The sequence below is a fragment of the Elephas maximus genome, chromosome 25 (genome assembly GCF_024166365.1).
Source record: "Elephas maximus indicus isolate mEleMax1 chromosome 25, mEleMax1 primary haplotype, whole genome shotgun sequence".
NCBI lineage: Eukaryota > Metazoa > Chordata > Mammalia > Proboscidea > Elephantidae > Elephas > Elephas maximus.
This window is the reverse complement of record NC_064843.1, coordinates 44,052,335-44,073,995: the sequence shown is the minus strand read 5'-3', so window position 1 is coordinate 44,073,995 and position 21,661 is coordinate 44,052,335. Positions and strand designations below refer to the sequence as shown.

General features: G+C 38.3%; 1 protein-coding gene across 2 annotated transcripts in view; it reads left to right on the top strand.

Annotated features, from left to right (window-relative positions):
* The window catches only part of GPCPD1 (glycerophosphocholine phosphodiesterase 1), a 62,690-nt gene extending 42,200 nt beyond the window's left edge, over positions 1–20,490 (top strand). For both annotated transcript variants that reach the window (XM_049868803.1, XM_049868804.1), the window contains 10 exons: positions 861–915; positions 2,937–3,029; positions 5,523–5,600; positions 6,803–6,842; positions 8,282–8,343; positions 11,769–11,834; positions 13,277–13,413; positions 14,086–14,221; positions 14,763–14,923; positions 19,971–20,490. In XM_049868803.1, coding sequence (XP_049724760.1) covers positions 861–915; positions 2,937–3,029; positions 5,523–5,600; positions 6,803–6,842; positions 8,282–8,343; positions 11,769–11,834; positions 13,277–13,413; positions 14,086–14,221; positions 14,763–14,923; positions 19,971–20,160 — 1,018 coding nt within the window. In that variant the 3' untranslated portion in view covers positions 20,161–20,490. The remainder of the gene's footprint in view (positions 1–860; positions 916–2,936; positions 3,030–5,522; positions 5,601–6,802; positions 6,843–8,281; positions 8,344–11,768; positions 11,835–13,276; positions 13,414–14,085; positions 14,222–14,762; positions 14,924–19,970) is intronic.
* Positions 20,491–21,661: the final 1,171 nt, after the last annotated feature.

Below are 21,661 nucleotides of genomic sequence, written 5' to 3'. Positions count from 1 at the left end.
TAAACTCAGGGAAGGATACTAATTCAACCTGGACTGCACAGACAGACAGAAAGCTGTGTCTCTTTTACCAGAAGCGGAGCTCATTTTGACAGAGTTGTTCTTCTGCCCAGCTTTATAAGTTATTTAATTACCAACATGTAGCTCACTTCCACAGCTTTTCTACTTTCAGTTTTAATCCCTTCCCACCCTTATTTTTAAAGTAACACTGTTATAGCGTTGGGATTTATGGAGATCACGGTCTATCAAATCACCATCTGAGAAAGAAGTACTGTAGAGCTCCATCTTGTCAAGCAGTGAGGCTTCTTTTACCTCTATTCTTTTTTCCCCGCCTCTAAATTTTATTTATTTTGTTGTTGAGAATTTACACAGCAAAATTATCTCTATTCTTAATTTATTTTCCATAACTATCCTGTTGGTGCATCCATCCTTTCCCATCCTCCCACCAGAGGCTGCCAGTATTACGTCATCTGGAGACCGCATTACAAGGAGCAGATTTCTATGTCTCTACTCCTTCCTGCCTTTGAAGGGGATTATATTCCTTAATTGGTCCATGCACCACACCTCACTTTTCTCCAAGAAAAAAAGAAGTCATCCAATACTATTACAAGAAGACACACACTCTCTGTTGTTGTGGTATCGGGTGTGTCTATGTTTAGCCTGTAAATACCTTTAGCTGTATTAATATGATAAATACCTGTATCAACCAAGTGATGGTTACAGTCTTATTTGGGGGCTGGCAAAATTAACTTCACAGTAGGGGACAAGTACTATTTCCATTTTTGAAAATATAGCCGGCTTCTTCATTCAGTGTTTCTTCATCTTCTCTATAGTATATAATAAGTACTTCTTTTCTATTTCAGGCTTGCTAAAGTTCAAGAAAATACTATTGCTTCTTTAAGAAACGCTGCTAGTCATGTAAGTGAACCTCTCTTTTTTTTTAAATAACTTTGGTCTTTTGAGGAAGAGAAATGTGGGCCTGGGGAGTCACCTACAGTCTGGATTAATAGGTTAAAAAGGGGAATATTTATTTATTTATTGTACTTTAGGTGAAGGTTTACAGAGCAGACTAGTTTCTCATTAAGCAATACACACATTCTTTTGTGACATTGGTTAACAACTCCACAACATGCCAACACTCTCCCCTTCTGAACCTCGGGTTCCCCATTACCAGCTTTCCTGTCGCCTCCTGCTTTCTCGTCCTTGCCCCTGGGCTGGTGTGCCCATTTAGTCTCGTTTTGTTTTATGAGCCTGTCTAATTTTTAGCTAAAGGGTGAACCTCAGGAGTGACTTCATTACTGAACTAAGAGGGTGTCTGGGGGCCATACTCTTGGGGCTTCTCCATTTTCCTCTACCTCTGTCCGGGACCCTCTATTGTGCTCCCTGTCAGAGCAGTCGGTGGTGGTAGCCAGGCACCATCTAGTAGTGCTGGACTCAGTCTAGTGGAGGCTGAGGTACTTGTGGTCCATTAGTCCTTTGGACTAATCTTTCACTTGTGTCTTTGGTTTTCATCATTCTCTCTTGCTCCCAGTGGGGTGGGACCAGTGCAGTATCTTAGAAGGCCGTTCACAAGCTTTTAAGACCCCAGACACTACTGACCAAAGTAGAATATAGAACAGTTTCCTTATAAACTGTGCTATGCCAATTGAGCTAGATGTTCCCCAAGATCATGATCTAAAAACGGGAGAATTTATGCTGCTGCTGCCGAACATATTTCTAAGTAAAGATGAAGCATCTCTTGGTTATGATCTTAAGCACCCTGCTTTTGAGATAACTAATTTTGGGTGATCAGGAAAGAAAAAAGTTCTCCATTAAATACTGGTTTTCGTTAATGGAATAATGTGCTTATTCAGATATTCACTTTGGAAATAATGCTTATAGAACGATTTGATGGTAATGTGTACTCTAAGTTGAGAAACCTTCCATGACCGGGTCATAGATGCCATAGTAAAGGGTGGAAATACATCCATTCTTATATAACTCACTCCATAACGTTGCAGAATTCCCAGACATTGTTTAGTTGATTTCAGCTGGTTTTCCTTCCATGAATTCACAAATTGGTATGTCAGTTTCTGTCCTCATCTTTTATTGGGATTATTTCTCTTTCTGGATCAGACTCTTAAAAATATATCCTTAACATAATTCTTGTGCTTTTCTTCTGTTTAGGCTTACATCAGGAAATTTGGCATTCGTATTGCCCATTTCTGTTTTCTCTGTCTCTTTGCAGCGGTTTCCACCTCCTCTTTAATCTGTTTTGCTAAGAAAGGCTACAGAGTACGCTGCTCTAGTGCACAGGGAGTGTAACTAAGAGGGCCTGCAGCTTGTTCTTTTCCCCGTCTTATCTTTGAGAGTCAGCTGACCAACTGGGGGGTGCAGGGGTGACAAGGTGAGGTAGCCCTGTGCCCCAGGCTCCTGTTAGGCTCCAGTTCTGCTAGCAGCAGTAGCAGCTGTGACACCTGTGAAGGCTGCATCATTGCCACTGAGGTGCCCTGCATATTTCAAGTGGATCAGTGCTCCTTTTTGGCCAAGAAAACGTAATTGCTCTGCTAGTGGGGGAAAAAAGGTAAAACAGTTATAATTGTTTTAAGGGAGGAAATTATTTTTGAGAAAAAGCTTGAAGTGTAGTATTACGTATTTCATAAGGAAGTTTTATGTTGTCGTAGTGAATAATAAATGTACCAAACCCGTTGCCATTGAGTCGATTCTGACTCATAGTGACCTTATAGGACAGAGTAGAACTGCCCCACAGGGTTTCCAAGGAGTTCCTGGTGGATTTGAACTCCCGACCTTTTGGTTAGCAGCCAAACTCTTAACCACTACGCCACCAGGGTTTCCAGTAAATGTACATTGAATGATAAATTTCTTACCTCCGTGTAGTTTTAGATGTATTGTGATCCAGATAATGTTTTTCTCCTACTTACTTCCTTTATCTCCTTCAGGGTGCGGCCTTTGTAGAATTTGATGTACACCTGTCAAAGGATTTTGTGCCTGTGGTCTATCATGATCTCACCTGTTGTTTGACTATGAAAAAGGTACGTTGAAATTCCTTCATTTTAAACTCTTATTTTTAGGTAGGAGGCCTGGTGGCTCAGTGGTTAAGAGCTTGGCTACTAACAAAAAGGTCAGCAGTTTGAATCCACCAGCTGCTCCTTGGAAGCCCTATGGGGCAGTTCTAATCTGTCCTGATAAAAACTAGGAACTTTGTTGTATTTTAATTATTTGTTAGAGTCGCTCAATTCTCTATAAGTAATTCAGTTGGTGAATTACTGCCAGTTCTTTCCTCTCTCAAGCTCCTACAACATCAGAAGAGTGAGGAGATGGGAATATTAATTTCCTTAAGTAAAAAAAAAAATAAAAGGTCTCTGTTTTCCCAAATTTGCTTCTTTATATTATCTAACAAAGGGACATTCTAGATGATTCTGTATCAGTTAGCCATTGTCACTACACTGAGGCAGGAGGGGAAGATATCATACTGTTAGTTTATTTTTTAGTTGCCCATCTATTTCTGCTTCAGTGCTTTCCTCAATTTAATAGGCCGGTATGATTTGACTAAAGTAGGAAGAGTCACAGTAAAAATTAAAACTGGACAGGTGGTTTGGCTCCACATAGTGGAGGGCCTCAGTGAAGGGTAGGGGTTTTAGGGTTAGGAGCTAGGGAGAGATGGAAGACAGAGGAGGATAATGTTCAGAACTAAACTTCAGGATGAATATTTTGGGTAGCTGATATAATATGAATTTGAGAGGGCAGGGACTAGAGGCAAAGGGAAGAGTAGTGTGAACCAAAGGTAAATTAAGTCTGAACTGGAGTAAAGATGGTGAGAATGGAGAAGAGGGCATGATGGAGGTTTGAAAAACATCTAATTTTTTTAAAATTGTAATTGTTAATGTACAGACATATTTGTGATAATAGGCCCTAAACTTCAGTATACAAATTAATCAAGTGATTTCTCAGGGACTTACACTGTGAAGGTTCATTTGAGATTTTCTTTAGAACTGTATTGGGTATTATTTTTGACTGAGTTGACTTAAATAAGGCCACTTTGCTAACATGTCTTACACCATACTGAAAAAATCTGTTGATTCCAACTCATGTGAACTGATTCCAACTCATAGCGACCCTATAGGACAGAGTAGAACTGCCCCATAGGGTTTCCAAGGAGCAGCTGGTGGATTTGAACTGCCGTCCTTTTGGTTAGCAGCTGAGCTCTTAACCACTGTGTCAGTGAGGGCTCTATACCGTACTAGACACTGCTTGTTGTAGCTGTATAAAAGAACATGACAAGGCACATGGCCGTGCCTGCTAGTGGATTCTTATCTGAGTCCTGTGAGGTTGGATTACTGTGATATATAGAAAAGCACCCTTCCGTTTCTGTGAGACGGTATTAGGAGAGGGAAGAAAGGAGATGCATCTATTCAGATGACAGAAATAGAATAACAAAACAGAAATGGAGCAGGTTGTTTTGCCACGGGGAAATATTAATGTGAGGGGAAATGAGAAGGAATGGAGCGCAAAAGGACCTGCCTACACAAGATGGAGATTAATGCATCTATCTGTAACTTATTTCTAAAGCTCTATGAGAGACAAATTGGAAGGACTACTTACTCATCCCGAGTTTTTACCAGACTCTGACTTGCTCTGATCTTGAACCTGGATGAGTTAATTGGGTAATGAAGTAATGACTTATATATATTATTAGTTCGAGTTTTAATTAAGCTAGTATTTTTCTTATAAAAGCAATTCATGTGTATTGTAAAAAATGCAAATAGTTCAGAAGATTATTAAATGAAAAAAAAAAAAGCCTTTTTTTACCTATTCCTCTTCATGTCAATCTTAATAGTTTCTTCTGTATCTGTCCAGAAACACTTCATGTTCACACCACGTGCACACGAATACCTTAGTGTATTTGTTGGATTGGTAATTTATTGATGATGTGTTACTCAGTTCCATAGAGGTATAGTGTGGCAATTGATATCAGCATTAAAAGCTAGTAGTTTTGCTTATTGGGAAAAATTCATAGTAGATCAGGTTCTTGTTAAATACTGGTGCTTATAGCTATTTTCTATTTCAATGTATCAGACAATTTTTAAGGACAGTTGCTTTTTCTAGCAATTTTTAAGCAAACTTAAGTTTTAAAGAGGCTTAGACAAGCTTAAAAACTTACTGACAGAACTCGATCCCTACATAGTACTTACATGTTGCTTTCCTAGCTTTTTTGCAGGAGTGTGTGTAAGAAGTGTACAGCCTGACAGGGAATAGGGGAAGTGATAGTGACTGACCTCTGGCTCTGTTGTATCTTCAGTGCCACAGCTTATTCTCAGCTGTTTTTTCTGCCAGGCCCTCTGTAGCAACATTAAAAGCAGGATCTAAGAGCCGGGTGATGGTGTTGGGTAAGATGGGCTCCCTGTGTGGGCTTACCATGGCCACATAACAGTTGTTCTCATCATTCGGTAAATTGAGATGTTAGGCCTAACATCTAAACCTTTCAGTAATAACTTGAAAGTCTGTTTTTCTCTTTTACTTTTCAGAAATTTGATGCTGATCCAGTTGAATTATTTGAAATTCCAGTAAAGGAGTTAACATTTGACCAACTCCAGTTGTTAAAGGTAATAGTAGTAGCATGAGATGTGAATTATCCTTTATCTTTTAACTGCTTAAGCTTGCTTTTATAGGGCGCATGGGAATGACTGTATATTCAGCACCCAGCGAGCATATGCTTTGGTCTTTTGTTCCATTAGGGAGAATGGGTTTGTGCTGACCCATTTGCCTCCTCTAACAGTTTTCCCAGACCCCTTGTTTTTGCGTTTGTGAAGGGGTTAGGCCACAAGTCTTTGTAGGTCAGAGGAGCTAGGCCTTCTGAACATCTTAGGTTAGCCTCTGGTCTGCTTTAGCCCTTCTCTGTACAACTCACTGTTTTATAATAATATTGGCCTTTTATGTGATAGTTGGTTTTTACTAATTTCTAGGATCCTTGTATATTGTACCGTATGATTTTGCATGGTCCCTCTTCCCATCCCCATTAGATACCTAAATAAATGGTAGATTAAGTATAAACAGATTCCTAATTTATGAATTTTTAGATTCTACATCCCTACTTGGGTATTTTGTTATGACCTATGTGTATGTATATACATATAAAATGTATACAGAGTGATTATTGCATTTTTTTAATAGTTTATTTATGTTGTTGAGAATATACACAGTAGAACATACTGTATTTTTATGCAAATAACACACACCTGCATTTGTTTGCTGGCCACGCGCTCCCCCGCCAGGTATTTTGGTAAGGGCACCGTGCTAATTTCTTTTTACAGTAACATGTGGAAGAGGACTGGCATGGCAGCATTTGTGAGGGTGTAGCCAGCAAACACGTGCATTACTTGCATAAAAATTGTTCTCACCCTCCTTTTCTGAGTTGTTCTTCCTCTATTAACATGAAGTCATTGTCCCCTAAGTTTTCTATCTTTCAGGTTGCTCTTGTCAGTTTGATCCCATATAGGTAGTTCTTAAAAGAGCACAACGCTCAAGACAGACATTCTTTGCTAGTTAAGCTAGACTATTGTTTGATTTTAAGAAGACTTTAGAGAGTATTTTTGGTTTAAGGTTTAAAGATTATCTCAGGGCAATAGTTTCATGGATTCATCCAGCCTCCATGGCAGTACTTATCCTATTAAACTGATACTTCGATGTTTTGTAGTCTTTTCTAATTTGCTAGTTTTTCAAGTGACAGTTGTATTAACCATATGTTCGCAAACTAAGGCTTTTTTTTTTCCTGATTGTGTTTTGTGTTTGTGTGTGTGTTTTCTAGCTCGCTCATGTGACTGCACTAAAATCTAAAGATCGGAAAGGTATGTATCGGTATGGAAACACTTTCCATTTTATAGTTTGCATTAATGTGGTATTTCCTTACCCATTTTAGTGAATTTGGTATTGGAATATCTAAATGTAATTTTGTACAAGTGAAAGCCTTACATATATTCATTTCCAAATATATGTCTCTCATCAACCAAACTAGTAAAATTTGGGTGCTTTAGTTCTTTACTTATGCAAAAATGGACACACAGAAGCCAGGAACCACAGTCCTAATATGTCCATGAAAGCATGTAGAATATTGTCGTTTGTGTAGTAGCCATTCATGGTTGTTCCCTTTCATGACTTTTCTTACCTTGATGATCAAAATTCTTTATAATTTTGTACCAATCAATCTTTCCAAACATCCTTAACCGTTATAACATAGAAAGTATATCAAGTACAAAATCTTATTCCAAAGCCAGGTCAACTGGAGTTTGAATCCAGCTCTACCGTTTACCAGCTGGGACCTTGGGCAGGTTACTTTTACTTAACCGTTCTTTGCCTCCATTTCCTCAAAGCTTGCCCTGCCTGCCACATCTTTTTGTGGTTTTACTTTACTCTGTACTCCTATAGAACTGAAGAGTCAGTACCATTTATTTGCGGCTTATTGTATCTTTTTTTTTTTTTTTGGTATTTGTCATGTCTCTCCAACTAGAATATAAGCCTCTCAAGGATAGTGAAAATGTTTTTTATGATCCCAGAGATGATTACAGTGCTCTGCATATAGTAGGTACTCAACAGGTATTTGTCAGCACTTGTGATAACAGTACAATTTGAATGCCCATGTGAAGGAATGTGAAGTGCTGAACAGTTAAAGGATTTATCCCCAGAGCATAAACATAACATAGTTTAACAAGTAACTTTATAGGGTTATAGATATTTCATGACTAGCAATAATAATCATCAATGTTTAAATAAATTTTACCTTTAGTTTTGTACAATTGGAAAATTTCATTCTTTTGGGGAAAAATTTTTGTGCGCTTCTTAAAAATACAGTCTGGGGTTTACTGTAATGGTAACACAAGCACAGCAGTGGCTAGAGTCTCTTAATTGCTTAATTTCTGAGCTGATTTTGGTATTTCAAATAGAGATCTTAGCAATGTGACTCAGCTCTCAATCCCACTGAGAAATAATAATCACTGTGACTCCTTTAAGAAGAGTAATATTAGAAATTTTTATGAGAAAATAATCACTGCTGAGGCCACAAATTATGGTATTTTTATCAGATGTTGCAAATTGGTTTCATAAAAGATGCTTGAATAGAATATAGGATTTGAGTGGTTAAAGATAATAAATACAAGAGCCTTCAAAAATACGTGCATAAGAAGATTTTAGTTGCTTTAGCTTTTTTTTTTTTGCCCTAAGAATTTAGGGAAGACGTTAGTGATATAATGCTATTATTTATTTACTGAGTTTTTACAATTCAAAATTTCAGAATCTGTGATTGAGGAAGAAAATTCCTTCTCTGAAAATCAGCCATTTCCTTCTCTTAGGATGGTAAGTTTCTTGCCAAAAAATTAAGGCAAGGCTATTCCATTCATTGTTATGTCTTAATGACATTTATTTCTGGTCTGTTAGGTGGGCTCTGAAACAACTGTGTCAAAGAAAACATTAATATAAATTTATCATTGTTGGTGCTTTTTGAGAAGATACGTTCTCGTCGGATATACCTGTGCTACTTTTTTAAAAAGACTAACATTAATCAGCTCAGGTGAATAAAAGTTACCATCTCAACAGGTTAATTTGGCAAGAATAGCAAATTCACCTATCTCTGTATATAGACAGGAAGGAGAGGGCACAGACACGGGGCAGGATGGAGATGTCGTGGTGGGTCGGGCATTTTTACGGTGTTCAAAACCGTTCCTTAGCTTCTGGAGAGAAACAACACAGTCAGAAAGGCAACCAAAGAAAATAAGTGCCCTGGTTCTCAGAGTGGAGGCACAGATTTCAAGAATTTACTCTGAAAAAGTATAAGCAAAAACTAGCATAAAGATTTAAAAACTAGACACAATTCATACAGGAATCCCTTTGTATCAGGAAAACCTACAGGGACACCAGACACGCTCCTAGACAGCACTAGATCTGCTTTTCTTCCTACTAGCCCATTTCCTAATTACTAGTCTCCTTCAGTGTCTTTTCCTGGTAATACCAGCTTCACTAGATTTCTCAGGCAAAAATAGGTAATTCCAGTTTAGCATGATACGGAAATGTATGTTTTGGGAATAGGGGTTATTCCCTTAGTGGGTTTTATCTAGTATATTATTTGGTTCCTAAAGTCTATGTATGTGTGTGTATATTTAGAAAGGAAAGAAGTGGCAGTAAACAATGTATAATAAAGATATTTTGTCAAAATACTTCTGAGGAGCTCATAAAACAATCTAAATCAGTAAAGTCTGAAGTGGTTAAAAGTAAATTAAGGATTAATTATTCCCTCTGCAAAAAGGATGCTATGCTTTAAGACAGCCCCTAAAATGGATCACTGTCCTTGTACATTTAAAACATGAGTCATAGAATCATCCAGGTGTGTATGAAGCCCAGCTGAGGAAGATCTTTCCTTCTCGTTTAAAATCCAAAAATCATTTGCTTCTTAGAAATCTCAAGATTCCCAGACTTTTGATTTCATAGAACAGAAACTTTTTTAAAAAACTGTGTCTGTAAAAGGTTTGACAGCTTTTATTTAGCCAAATAAGTTAAATACACACTTTGATTCATTCACTCACTCACTTTACCTTCATTGTCATTTAATCAGAGAGTCTAACACCAAAAAAAAAATTAGGCTAAATACAATTTCAATATAAAGGACAGTCTTTCTTCAAATTCAGTATTTAACAATAATAACACTGATACACATGTCTTTATTTTTCTTATTTTGTGTTCCATGATAGCCACAAGTATAAACGACGGGGGGGCTGTGGCCTACCTCCTCTAACTTCACAAGGAGGACGGAGACTCAAGGTCAATAGGCCGAGGCTGATTACTGTGAGGCAGCGGTCAGACATGCCTCCTCTCTTCACCATCTTTGCCAATTCTGACACCAACTATCCCTCCCACGACACTCTCTACTTTTCTGCTGGGTTCGATGACCACACAGAACTCACAGACCATACTCAGGATTATGGGGTTTTAGGGAAGTAACAGGTTACAATTCAGGCTCAGGAACACTCAAGGATACAGTTCTTCCATGAGGATAGGCTCTTCCCAGCTGTGCTTGCGGGCTCGCCTCTCTCTAGCCCAAAGGCTTAGCTTTCTTTCTCCGTGGGCCAGGAAGCCCACTGTGCTGTCTCCTACCAGCCTCTGCGGCCAGGTCTTTGCTGCCACTTCTTGAGCTCTCTCTCTCTCTGTCTCCTGGGTCCAGGAGCTTCTCAGCACAGGGATCTTGGGTCCAAAGGATGTGCTGCCTCCTGGCTGTTCATCTTTGGTGGTGGTGGGTTCCTCTTCTTCCTGCCTCTGAGGTGGCGCGTTTCAAGCCCAGCGGGATGGCAAAACTGACCATTCCCTTTGGTGTGCCACAGTTACCATGTCTGCACAGTCCCTCCCAATCATGTGGGTGGAAATTACAAGACCATGGCTAGAAAGCCCACATAAAAGTGATCTATGGCACCGTACCACATTAAATAAATGAGGCTAAAGACATAAGAGAAGGACGGCAAAAGCAGGAAGTTAAAAGCCTCACATGAAATTGCATATAAACTGTTTCGGGAAACTACTTTTCAGTCAGCTGGTTAGTATAAGATGCAGGACTAGATCCCAGGTCACCAGACTTCCGGCTATGTTTTTGTGTGCCATCGAGTCAATTTATGACTCATAGCGGCCCTGTAGGACAGAGTAAGGAGCTCTGGTGGCACCTCGGTTAAGCGCTTTCCTGCCAACTGAAAGGTCAGTGGTTCAAACCCATCAGCAACTCTTCCATTCTGCTCTATCACACATGGAATCACTATCAGTCGGAATTAATTCAGTGGCACACAATGACAACAACAACAACAGGACAGTAGAACTGCCCCATACGGTTTTCGAGGCTATACTCTTTATGGGAGCCTATCACCAGGTCTGTTCTTCTGTGGAGTCTCTGTGTAGGTTTGAACTGCCAACCCAGCACTATGTTATAGAATGTTATTCTATTAGTAGGCTTTTATTTATTTTATAATTTAGTATAAATTTAAATACCATATGTATTATACATGTTAAGGATTTTTAAAGTTTTGAACTAAATTGAAGTAAAACATAATCTGTACTAAATTCATTTTGACCTGAACATGTTTATGTGTTTGCCTGGCCTTCATGTTTGTTTTAAGATTAAACAAGTCAGCTCTTTGTAGATTAATAACCAGGCTTCGTATTTTCAATCTAATCTTCTAGTTATGAATGCCAAAATAGTCTTGACTGCAAAGTGTCTAGATGGTTTAACTTAAATGGATCCCGTATTATTCATTATATAGATATAGTCTTATTTACTTACAAGCTGCGGCATAATCTTTCAGTTTGGTGTTACCAGCGTGGTATTTGTCAAGTGTTATGTAACCATGTCTTAGTAGACTGATGTATCTGAATGCTCTTCAGAAAACATGAGGAATGTGTCTTGACTTCATGAGATTCCCTGTCTGATTACAGTTCACTTTGGATGTTCAACATTAAAGTGAAAAGGAGTCTAGGTTAGTGGACCCATCCTTGTGATGGTGGCAATCAGTTACCACAGATGTTGCCTGCTTTTGTTAGTTAATTCCTTTTGACTTTATTATTTAACATAATAATCGTCAGCCAAATCAGTTCGATAATGAGAAAGATCTAGTGGTTTATGCTTGAGGCACAATACATTTTATCTTGTCTAAGGACATGTTTTCTTATTAATTGCCTTTTGTAATAATTCTCTTTTCCTTTTTTTCTTAATCCACAACTCATCTCACCAAAAACAAAACAAAATCTAGGTCTTAGAGTCTTTGCCAGAAGATGTGGGGTTTAACATAGAAATAAAATGGATCTGCCAGCAAAGGGTAAGTCATTCTCTGGGGAACACAGCCTTGCCCCTCCCCCGTTGTTTATTTTCTCAGTGTTTTTGTTCCTATTTCTTTCTGTTGTTAATGGAATAAGGGAAACTAAAATCACATTGTGGCTTTCTCCAGCCACCACAGTGGTTTTTAGACCTTTTTATAAAGCATATACTAAGACGTGAGTACTTTCTTAAAATTAATGATTAACGTATTATTGTAGAAATTTCAGTTAACAAGTGTCTCATGTGTCCATTAATATCATGGGTGGTTTCCGGGCATATTTACAAAGTAGGATTCATACCTAATCAAGCCGTAAGTCATTGCCTAAGCGGTTTCTGTTGGGTGCGGCAGGTAATGACAGTAACCCAGGGAAAGAAATTTCTGCCGATGTGTTTTAAATCAATCCCAGACTCACTCATTTGCTCAAAAAATATTTATTGAAAATCTGCTCTAAGTAGGCGCGTTCCTGGATGCTTGGGACAAGTCGTGAACAAAACTGTGTAAGGCCCTGCTTTCCTGGAACTTCCATTCTAGTGGACGGGTGGGTGGATGGGGGAAACGGCAGTTAAGTAACTAGGGAACATGTCAGGTGGTGAGAAGTCTGAATGAACAGGTGAGTGGGCAGTTCGAAGTAGGTCAGTCGGGAGTCATGATTGGGCAGTGGGAGCAATTAACTGGAATTTCTTTTGGTCAGCGTATCTGTTTGTGACAAGCTGGTCCAGGTTAAAGTAGTAAGCGTTCAAGAAGGTTTTGCTCATAGGTGATTTTTTAGTTTTCTAAGCTTCTAGAGTTATTTTAATGATTCATCTTTAAAATCTTTAACATTTGGATATCAACAGGGCTCTTGGTATCTTAGCTATATTTATTGAATTATTTTAAATATTTGTTGAGGGTATTTTGTATGCCTGAGACCCAAAGAATAAGATTTTTAGCTAGTATACTGGATGGGTTCGAACCACTAACCTTTCAGTTAGTAAAAAAACTAAACCAAACCCAGTGCCGTCCAGTCGATTCTGACTCATAGTGACCCTACTGTTGAGCCACCAGAGTTCCTCATAATTAATAGGGTTTTGTTATAATGAGCTAATGAAATGAGGTAGAATTCTTTTGCCCTGTAGTTTATGAAAATTTTATCAAAATATCTTAAAGTCACAGTGGACTACAAATTTCCAGAGTTTCAGCTTCTGTTTTGTTAACCTTCTTAAAGTCTATTAGTGGAATAGTTAATCACTTTGTATGGAAGAGTCTCTATGCCTGAACTATGATCAATGCGCTGTCACTAACTAGCACTGTGGTGTTGGGTAAGTCACTTAATCTCTTCAGGTCTTTGGTTTCCTGTGTGTAAAATAAAAGGGTTAGACTATATGTGTTCAAGATTTTTTTCTAGCACTGTGATTTTAGGGTGGGTAATGGTTTTTATTTTTCTATTTATTTCTTTTACATAGGACGGAATGTGGGATGGCAACTTATCAACATATTTTGACATGAACAAGTTTTTGGATATAATTTTAAAAACTGTTTTAGAAAATTCTGGGAAGAGGAGAATAGTGTTTTCTTCGTTTGATGCAGATATTTGTACAATGTGAGTAATATATACAGTTTTTTTCTCTTAGACCCTTAGAATGTAACCAGGACTTGATTTGTCCTGTCAGTCTGGTCATATATTTTTTCATATCCTTTAATCACTGCTTTCTGGAAAGCTGTCCACTTCTGTGAACTCTATACCTACTAGGTCCTAGAACATCATACCCTGTGTTTCATTTTACAAAACACGTAAAATCTTATCGATTGTAAGCCCTCAAGGGCTTTCTTATTGCCCATTTATGAGAATATCTTAGCTTTTGTATCAAATAATTTTAAAGGTTTATTTTGATTTTGAATGAAGAGCATGCTAATGGTGGTTATATCTGATTACCACACATTTTTACATGAATAACTTGTACTTTCTAAGTTTGTTTGCCAAATGCGCTCTCCCCCAGCCCCGAGGTATTTTCATAGGTGTGCTATGCCAATTTTTTTTTTTTTTTTTTACAGCATCACGTAAAAAGAAAAAAATTGGCATAATACCTCATGGAAGAGCGCATAGTTGGCAAACAAATGTAATATGCATGCATTATTCTCTTAAAAATATGGCAGTAGGATTTTTTGTTTGATTGTTTTCTATATATTTTTTATTATTTTCTAAAATTTCAAAACAATACATTACATTTATCCTCCCATTGAAAGCTATTTTTTTTTTATTGACTTATTTTAGGGTTCGACAAAAACAGAACAAATATCCCATATTATTTTTGACTCAAGGGAAATCTGATATTTACCCTGAACTCATGGACCTCAGATCTCGGACAACTCCCATTGCAATGAGCTTTGCACAGTTTGAAAATCTACTGGTAACTTTTGTTTGGATTTTTCTTTTTCATATTTTAGAGCAGTAGTAAATAAGGTTTCATTATTACTTTATATATCTGGTTGCTAAAGTGTGTAAGAAGCAAGTAGCTCTACTGAAAAATGAAGGTATTAGGTCTCAATGAAAAGCGGTTAAATGAATGAAAATAGAAAATTTCTTTTAGGCTTAAGGGAAGTTTTGTGAGTGGATCTTATGAATCCTCTAAATGGTTAGACTGTAAACTTGTTTAATAGAGCATTCCATCAATAAAATTTGTTTGAGTGCACATCTGTATGTTTATAAATTGCTTATATATTACATACATGTATTACTAATATTACTAAAGAGAATATTATATATATATATTTATATATGAGTTACACACTAAAAAGGAATTTTTAAATGATGAGAAAAAATAAATGGTAAATAATTCTAACGTTTTCTTTTCCTGCCCACTCCAATTTGGAGAGCACTAGCATATGACCGTTTAGCATTTGCCACTCATAAGTCCCGTTTTCATGCATAAGTGATTTTTCTTGTTATAGGGGATAAATGCACATTCTGAAGACCTGCTCAGAAACCCGTCCTATATTCAAGAGGCAAAAGCTAAGGGACTAGTCATATTCTGCTGGGGTGATGACACCAATGATCCTGAAAACAGAAGGAAATTGAAGGAATTTGGAGTTAATGGTCTGATTTATGATAGGTATTTGTTTTTCATGAAAAATTTCCATGGAATGATAGCGACAAAGTAGTTTTCATCTTATAAATTATAAATAAAACTTAGTTAAATTAAAATTCTGTACTTCAGCCTGAGGTTTATGTTGACATTTGTTTGTCAGTGGGTTTTTGCAAACTTTGGAGAAAACCAGAATCACTTGGGAAGCTTAGTAAAAATTCGGATGCCTAGGCCCTAACCCAGATGTAGTAGGTCATCTCAGGAGATGTAGGGGCGGCTCCCTGTCCCCAGACTTCTGTGTCTGTACTGACTTTCTTGGTGATGTCACCCAAATCTGGGGCAGAATTTCCAAATACATGTATCTATAATCAGACCTTCCCTCTGACTTCTAAACTTTTACGTCCAGCTACTGACATCAGTTCCTGTAGTCGTCCTGATTTCAGTTTAAATGACAATTCCATCTTTCCATTTTTTCTGGCCAAACTCAGGTCATGTTAATACTTAAAACTTCCCCATGGTTTTCGGTGTCATTTGGAGTCCCTTCAAGGCCCTGTATAAGCTGCTCCCTGTTCTCCGCCCCCACCGTCTCACATACACCACCTCCCAACCTCCAATGACTTTCCCCCATGCACTCCACACTGACCTCCTTGCTGTTTCTCTTTTTCTTTAAAGAAAGATTTCAGTAAAGGCTGCAATGTGCCGTTCTCAGCAAGGCTTTCCCTGCACACCCCATTGCCCATAACAACCTCTGCTCACAGTGCACTGCCCTTTTCCGTGGCATTTCTCACCGTCTGACAGACTGCATATAAGTATTATATTTTCCTCCTTTGCTTTTCTCCCTGGTCCCTTTTCCCGCACACGCCACCCCAACACACACAAACGAGAGCCTTAGCTCCCTGGGAGCATGGATTTGGGCCTGTTCTCTGCTGGGCTCTGGAGTGTGGAACAATGTATTTTACCCAGAAGGAGCTCAAATACTTGTTGAATAAGTTGTTGTTTTCTTAAATAAGCCCCTCATATTACTTACAATGTATATTTGAAAGCCAGTAATCTGCAGGACAAAAGAGTTGCTTAGTATAAAGGAACTTTGGGGTTACAGGAGATGTTGTTTACTTTGCTGCAGGATGAAAGGGCTTGCTAATACTTGAGCACCGTCGTTAAAGAGTAAGTGAACTGATTGGAATAAAATTCTCAGCAGGCCTGCTTTACAAAATACTCTCCTTGGATTTAGTTCACATGACTGTTCGTTCTATAGAGTCACAACATTTTTTTTTAATAAAGCTTACTTTTTCTCTATTTTTGTCTGAATTAGTCTGGTATTCAAATCACAGCCTAGATAATGCCTGCCTGCCTTCCTGCCTGCCTGCCTTCCTGCCTGCCTGCCTTCCTGCCTGCTTTCTGTTCTTCCTTATTACCTATATGGTGAAATTTGCATTAAATGGCATGATTCCTTGCCCTTTTTAATAGACATTTCCAGCTAATTAAATGACAACTGAGAATTTGAAGGAAGTACTGGCTTTAGCAAAGGTTGACGTGCTAATATTTTGTTTGGGATTTTTGCATTTATGATGAGTAAGATAAGCCTTTAATTTATCTTTCTCAAACGGCTTTTGTATAATTTGGTATGGGGATCATATTGGCCTCATACAGTAAATTGAATAATGTTTCCCCTTTTTATAACTACTCACATTTAAATGATTAAAACAAAAACAGTAACAACACAGTGGATACCGGTGTTTAAAGTAAGGAACATTATCATTAGATTTGAAGTCTTCCCTGTGCCCTCTTCTAATCCCGTCCTCTTATCTCCTCCCTCAAACATAACTGCTTATTAAATTATTCTCTTCTTTCTTATTTCAAGTTGTGTCTATTTCTGTCCCTAAACCATTTAGTTTTACATTTTTTAAAACTTTATTTGTACTTTTTTTTTACTTGTCAGTATGTTCCTGAGATTAAGCCATACTGTTACATATAGCTGTAATTTACTAATTTTCATGGCTGTGTAATATTTCATTGCATGTCTACTATAATTTTTTCTGCTATTTTAAGGGCATTTGGGTTGTTGCCAGGTTTTTGCTATTACATTAGTGCTGCTATCAATATTGCTGACCATGTCTCCTGGGATACGTGTGTAAAGTTTCTCCAGGGCACTGACTTTCAATTTTTTTTGTTCCCAACCCAATTAGAAATACATTTTATGCTGCAATGCAGTATACACAGATACGTCTGTAAGTGTGTACCTGAAACAAAAAGTTAAAACAATGCCCCCTGGATATTTTCTGTGTGTGTATACTTTCTTTATGCTAGTCTTAACCTTCTGAACTGATCTTGTGACCCAGTAGGTCTCTGGCTTAGCACAATCAGGCAGCCACCTGCCTGTGGGTCAGACATTGGATGTACAGCAGGAAAATGATCACACAGAGTGGACTGGTCTGTATTTCCAAGCTCTAAGCAGTTCTACTCTGTCCTATAGGATCGCTATGAGTTGAAATCAACTCGACATCATTGGGTTTTTTTAAGCTCATTGTAGCCTACTATTAAGTCTCAGGAGTAAGCCAAAGCATAATAATCCTGTTGGGTAGAGCAGAAAGTTGATCAGCATATGGTGAAGAGAAATCGTGTTTAAGTAAGACTCTGGTTACAAAGCTGGTAGAATCATAGTGGCCTTTTTGGAGTGAGAGCCCTTAGCACACCTTCTTTTTCATTCTTGAGAGATGGCAGCTCTCCTGTTCCCTGTATCTCATAGCTTTTTCTCATTTTATGCAACGCATCTTCCAGCATCTTCTTGAGGAAGGGGAGCATGGAAAGTAAATGTTTTTGAGATTTTGCGTGTTTGAAAATATCTTGGCTGACCATAGAATGCCATGTTAGATATTACTTTTCTTTGGAATGTTAAAAGCATTTCTCTTTCACCTTTACAATTCCAGAGTTGCTGTTGAAAAGTCTGAAGCCATTTTGATTCCTTTTCCTTCTTGTGTGATTTCTGTTTCCTCTGTGGAAATATTTGGAGAGTTCTTTGTCACCAGTGATCTAATCACATAGAGATGGAGCTTCTTGTGAGTCTGGTTTTACCATTGTGCTTGGCACAGGGTTGCCCTTGTAGTCTTGTTGGTGTATGCCCTTGAATTTAAGGGAAAGTTTTTAAATTATTTCTTCCTTTGTTTGTCTCCTCCACATTTGTTTTTTATTGTACCTCTTGGTCTAGACTTCTAATTCTTATCTCTTCTCCTATTTTCTACCTTTGTCTTTTTGTACCACTTTGAAAGATTTCCTTAACTTACCCTCTACTCACTTTATTGAGTTCTTCATGTCTGCTATTGTCCTCTTAATTTCCAAAGACTCTTTTTTTCTCAGAGTGCTCTTTTTCTATGTATAAAAGATCCTGTTCCTGTATAATAAAAGTTTTCTTTCTCAGATGGCATTAAGGTTTTTTGGGGTTTTCTTTTCTGTCTTTTTGAGTCTTCTTCGTTTTGCACTCTATCTTCCATGTTAGAAGCTTTCCTCGGACATTTGGAAATCTTTTGTCTGCCTCTCATGACAAAGAGTTGGAATCTAAAAAGCTTGTTCTGAGTATGTGAATGAGGCATGTTGACTTGACTACAGGGTGATCTGGGTGGGCTGTTGGGTTGCACCTCTCATGTCAGTACATTTAGAGCTCTATGTCTTGGCTAATCATATTTCTCATAGAAGAACCTATATGTTGTACCTGGAAGGGCCAGGTCTGGTTGCTAGGTTCTTAGAATCAAGTGAGGGAAGAGAGGAGGTGGGGCATACCTCTGTACTTAGCATTTGGTACACATATACTGTCTCTAATTGCCCTGCTGGTGGTGGCAGCTCTGGCGGCAGTGGTTTATAAAATGCCCAAAGTTCACCTGGTCCTGCTGTCCTCCATTCCAAGAGACATCTGTTAAAGTCTTTACCTCCAACCCTCTGCCAGGGCCGGGGAGGGACATCACCAGTGGCGAGGAGTAGAGGAAGAAAAGCACTTACAGCTAAAGTCTTGGCCACATCCTGTTCCCTTCATTCCCAGGTCAAGAGGAACTTGATGCTGCTTTTTTACTCTGCCTTTTATTTTTTTCTCACTACTGGCTTCAGTTTGGCCTTTTCCATCTGCTGACTGAAAAACTTAGTTGTTATCCATCTGTTTTCTAGCTTCCAAAATTTTGTTGCTGTGTCTGTTTCCCTTACGCTCATGGATTTCTCAAAAATCCTGTTATTTTACTCTTTTTAATGGGATGTAGGGGGACGGTGAAGTTAGATGCCTTTGTTCAGCCTGATGCCTTGACCCCTAGAGTTCCTGTCTGTATCCTCTCATGGTTGTCTCTAACCAAAAGCCTTTATTAAAATATAGTCACATATTTAAGTCTTTTTTTTTGTCTTGGTTAAGAAATTCTTCCCTACTGTGCTACCACAAAAATTGTCTTGTAGTACCTCACATCAGGCATCTGGCTTTCACATGTTAAGTAGGGAAGACCACCGTTGCTCTGCTGGCGGGCAGGGCTGGCGGGCAGGGCCAGTGCAGCTGCCAGTCATGCGAGTCTCTCCGGGCTCTAGACTCGGGGACATCTGTCAGCACTACACAGCTGTAGGATGGTGCTCACACTGCTGAGCAAGTCCTTCCCACCCTGGTCACAGAGACTGGAAAGTGAGGACCAGTGTGGATTCCAATTTTGCCTCTTGCTAGCTCTGTGATTTGGGGCAAGCTATCTAACCTCGTAGTGTCCCCATCTGTAAAATAAGGCATGGCCGACTTTGGCCTGGAAAGAGGATACTTTAAGAATCACAAGTAAGTAAGCTACAGATTTCATTTCTGATTCAGTTACTGTATATCCAGCTCTTTATATCAGGGTACAAAAGGCAGTGCATTATTCTGGAATAGTGGGAAGACTAGGTAGGAGAGAGGTGTTTTTAAACAGAACGGACATGCTTGCATCTTTGTTTTTTTTTTTTAAAGGACTCTCTAGGTGTTCAAGGCATTCTGTAAGTGAATTCTCTTGAAAGGGTTAAGTCAAGCAGGTCTTAAGTAAACTATAAATTATACCATTTTACGTGTTTTGTGTTTGTTTCACCATAGGATATATGATTGGATGCCTGAACAGCCAAATATATTCCAAGTGGAGCAGTTGGAACGCCTGAAGCAAGAATTACCAGAGCTTAAGAGCTGTTTGTGCCCCACTGTTAGCCGCTTTGCTCCCTCCTCTCTGTGTGGGGAGCCTGATATCCGCATGGATGCCAATGGCATCGACAACGCGGGGAATGCGTAGCTTTTACTGCACAGAGGCTGTTTGGGGGCATGCACCGCTATTCTGGGTCTTCACTTCTCACTACTGAGCATTGTTCATCTATGCCTTTTGGGTTTCTCAGTCCAATGAAGCAATAATGAAGTATTTTACTATTTCTCTACAGTTCTTGCTAGAATTTCAAGTATGCCATTTAAATCACTTGGCCAGGTATAATTACCAGTCAGTCAGTCTCTTGACCATGAGAAGATTTATTGGTTGGTAAATATTTTAAACTAAAAATGTAAACCTGTAATGTTAAACAAATGCTCATTAATAGCATAACTCTTTGAAATTAAATATATGACTATCTCATCTTTTCGCTTGTTAACAGCTTTTCATTTGATCAGGTCTGAAATCTTTAGTGCTTGAGGAAAATGGCTATGCATAGTTATACCTGACCATGGGAAAAATAAGTACCTCAGACGCATGCGTTTGCACCGGTGATTCCAACTGCACAAATCTTCGTGCCATCTCTGCACATATGTCTTTTTACATGGATTGACACGCCCGTTTTCCTTCAGTGTGAACCTTGAGATGCTGCCATTTCCCGTGTAACCAAACCCAACACCTGTGTAAACAGCCTGGATGTGAACCTTGAACACTTGTTTCTTCACAAGTCTTTCAAAAGTTGTTTCGCAGAAAGGTCACAATTTCAAAATGCTGCAGGGTAATTTAATGTAAAATATTAGTAAGAGGACGTACGTGTTGTATACTTAGAGTAGATCACATGTGTAAATTCTATCCGATGCATGCTTCAGGGTTTAAGCATGAGATGGTACACGTTTACTTAAGTCCTTGCATCTGTGGTGCTAGGTGAGTGAGAAGGTGCCAAGGACTGAAAATATTTTGTTGCCTAAAAGAAAAAGAAGAAAAAAAGCCTGTTTGTAGGCATTTTAAATACGCTTATTTTAAGTGTCTCTCACTACCTATTACACACCGTTGCTTTGTGGATTTGTTTTGTGAGTGTTGTACAGTAGTTCAGTCTCCACGCAGAAAAATAAATGTCCTGAATTCTCATATTGGTATTCTTTATTGGTTAATGTGTATCATGCATGTAATTTATTTAGAAATGTAGAAGATTCAACTAAATGTATATGCATTTTTTTTTTAAGATTATACTAAGATTTCCTTCATTAGAAGCAGATTGTTTGGATATAACTGTAACTTAAGAACGAATGTTAAATAAAATGACACAGATTTATTTTCCTCATTATAAAATGAAATTTCAAGAAGTTGTTACTTTTATAAGAATCAGTTTTATAATATTGTTATGAAAAATTGAAATTTAGTGTCTAGCCTAAAGAGCTGGCTTATTTGCATCTGCATTTTACTGCATGTTATTTGCTAGGCAGTTTATTCATGTCTTGACAGACTTGGGGAGTAGCTGAGAACCGAAGACTTGAAATTATATATTGTATCTTTTTTTTATTTTTTAAGCTAAGCAGTGTGGTTTTGACCAGGTCTTAATTGTGTGAAGATAGGC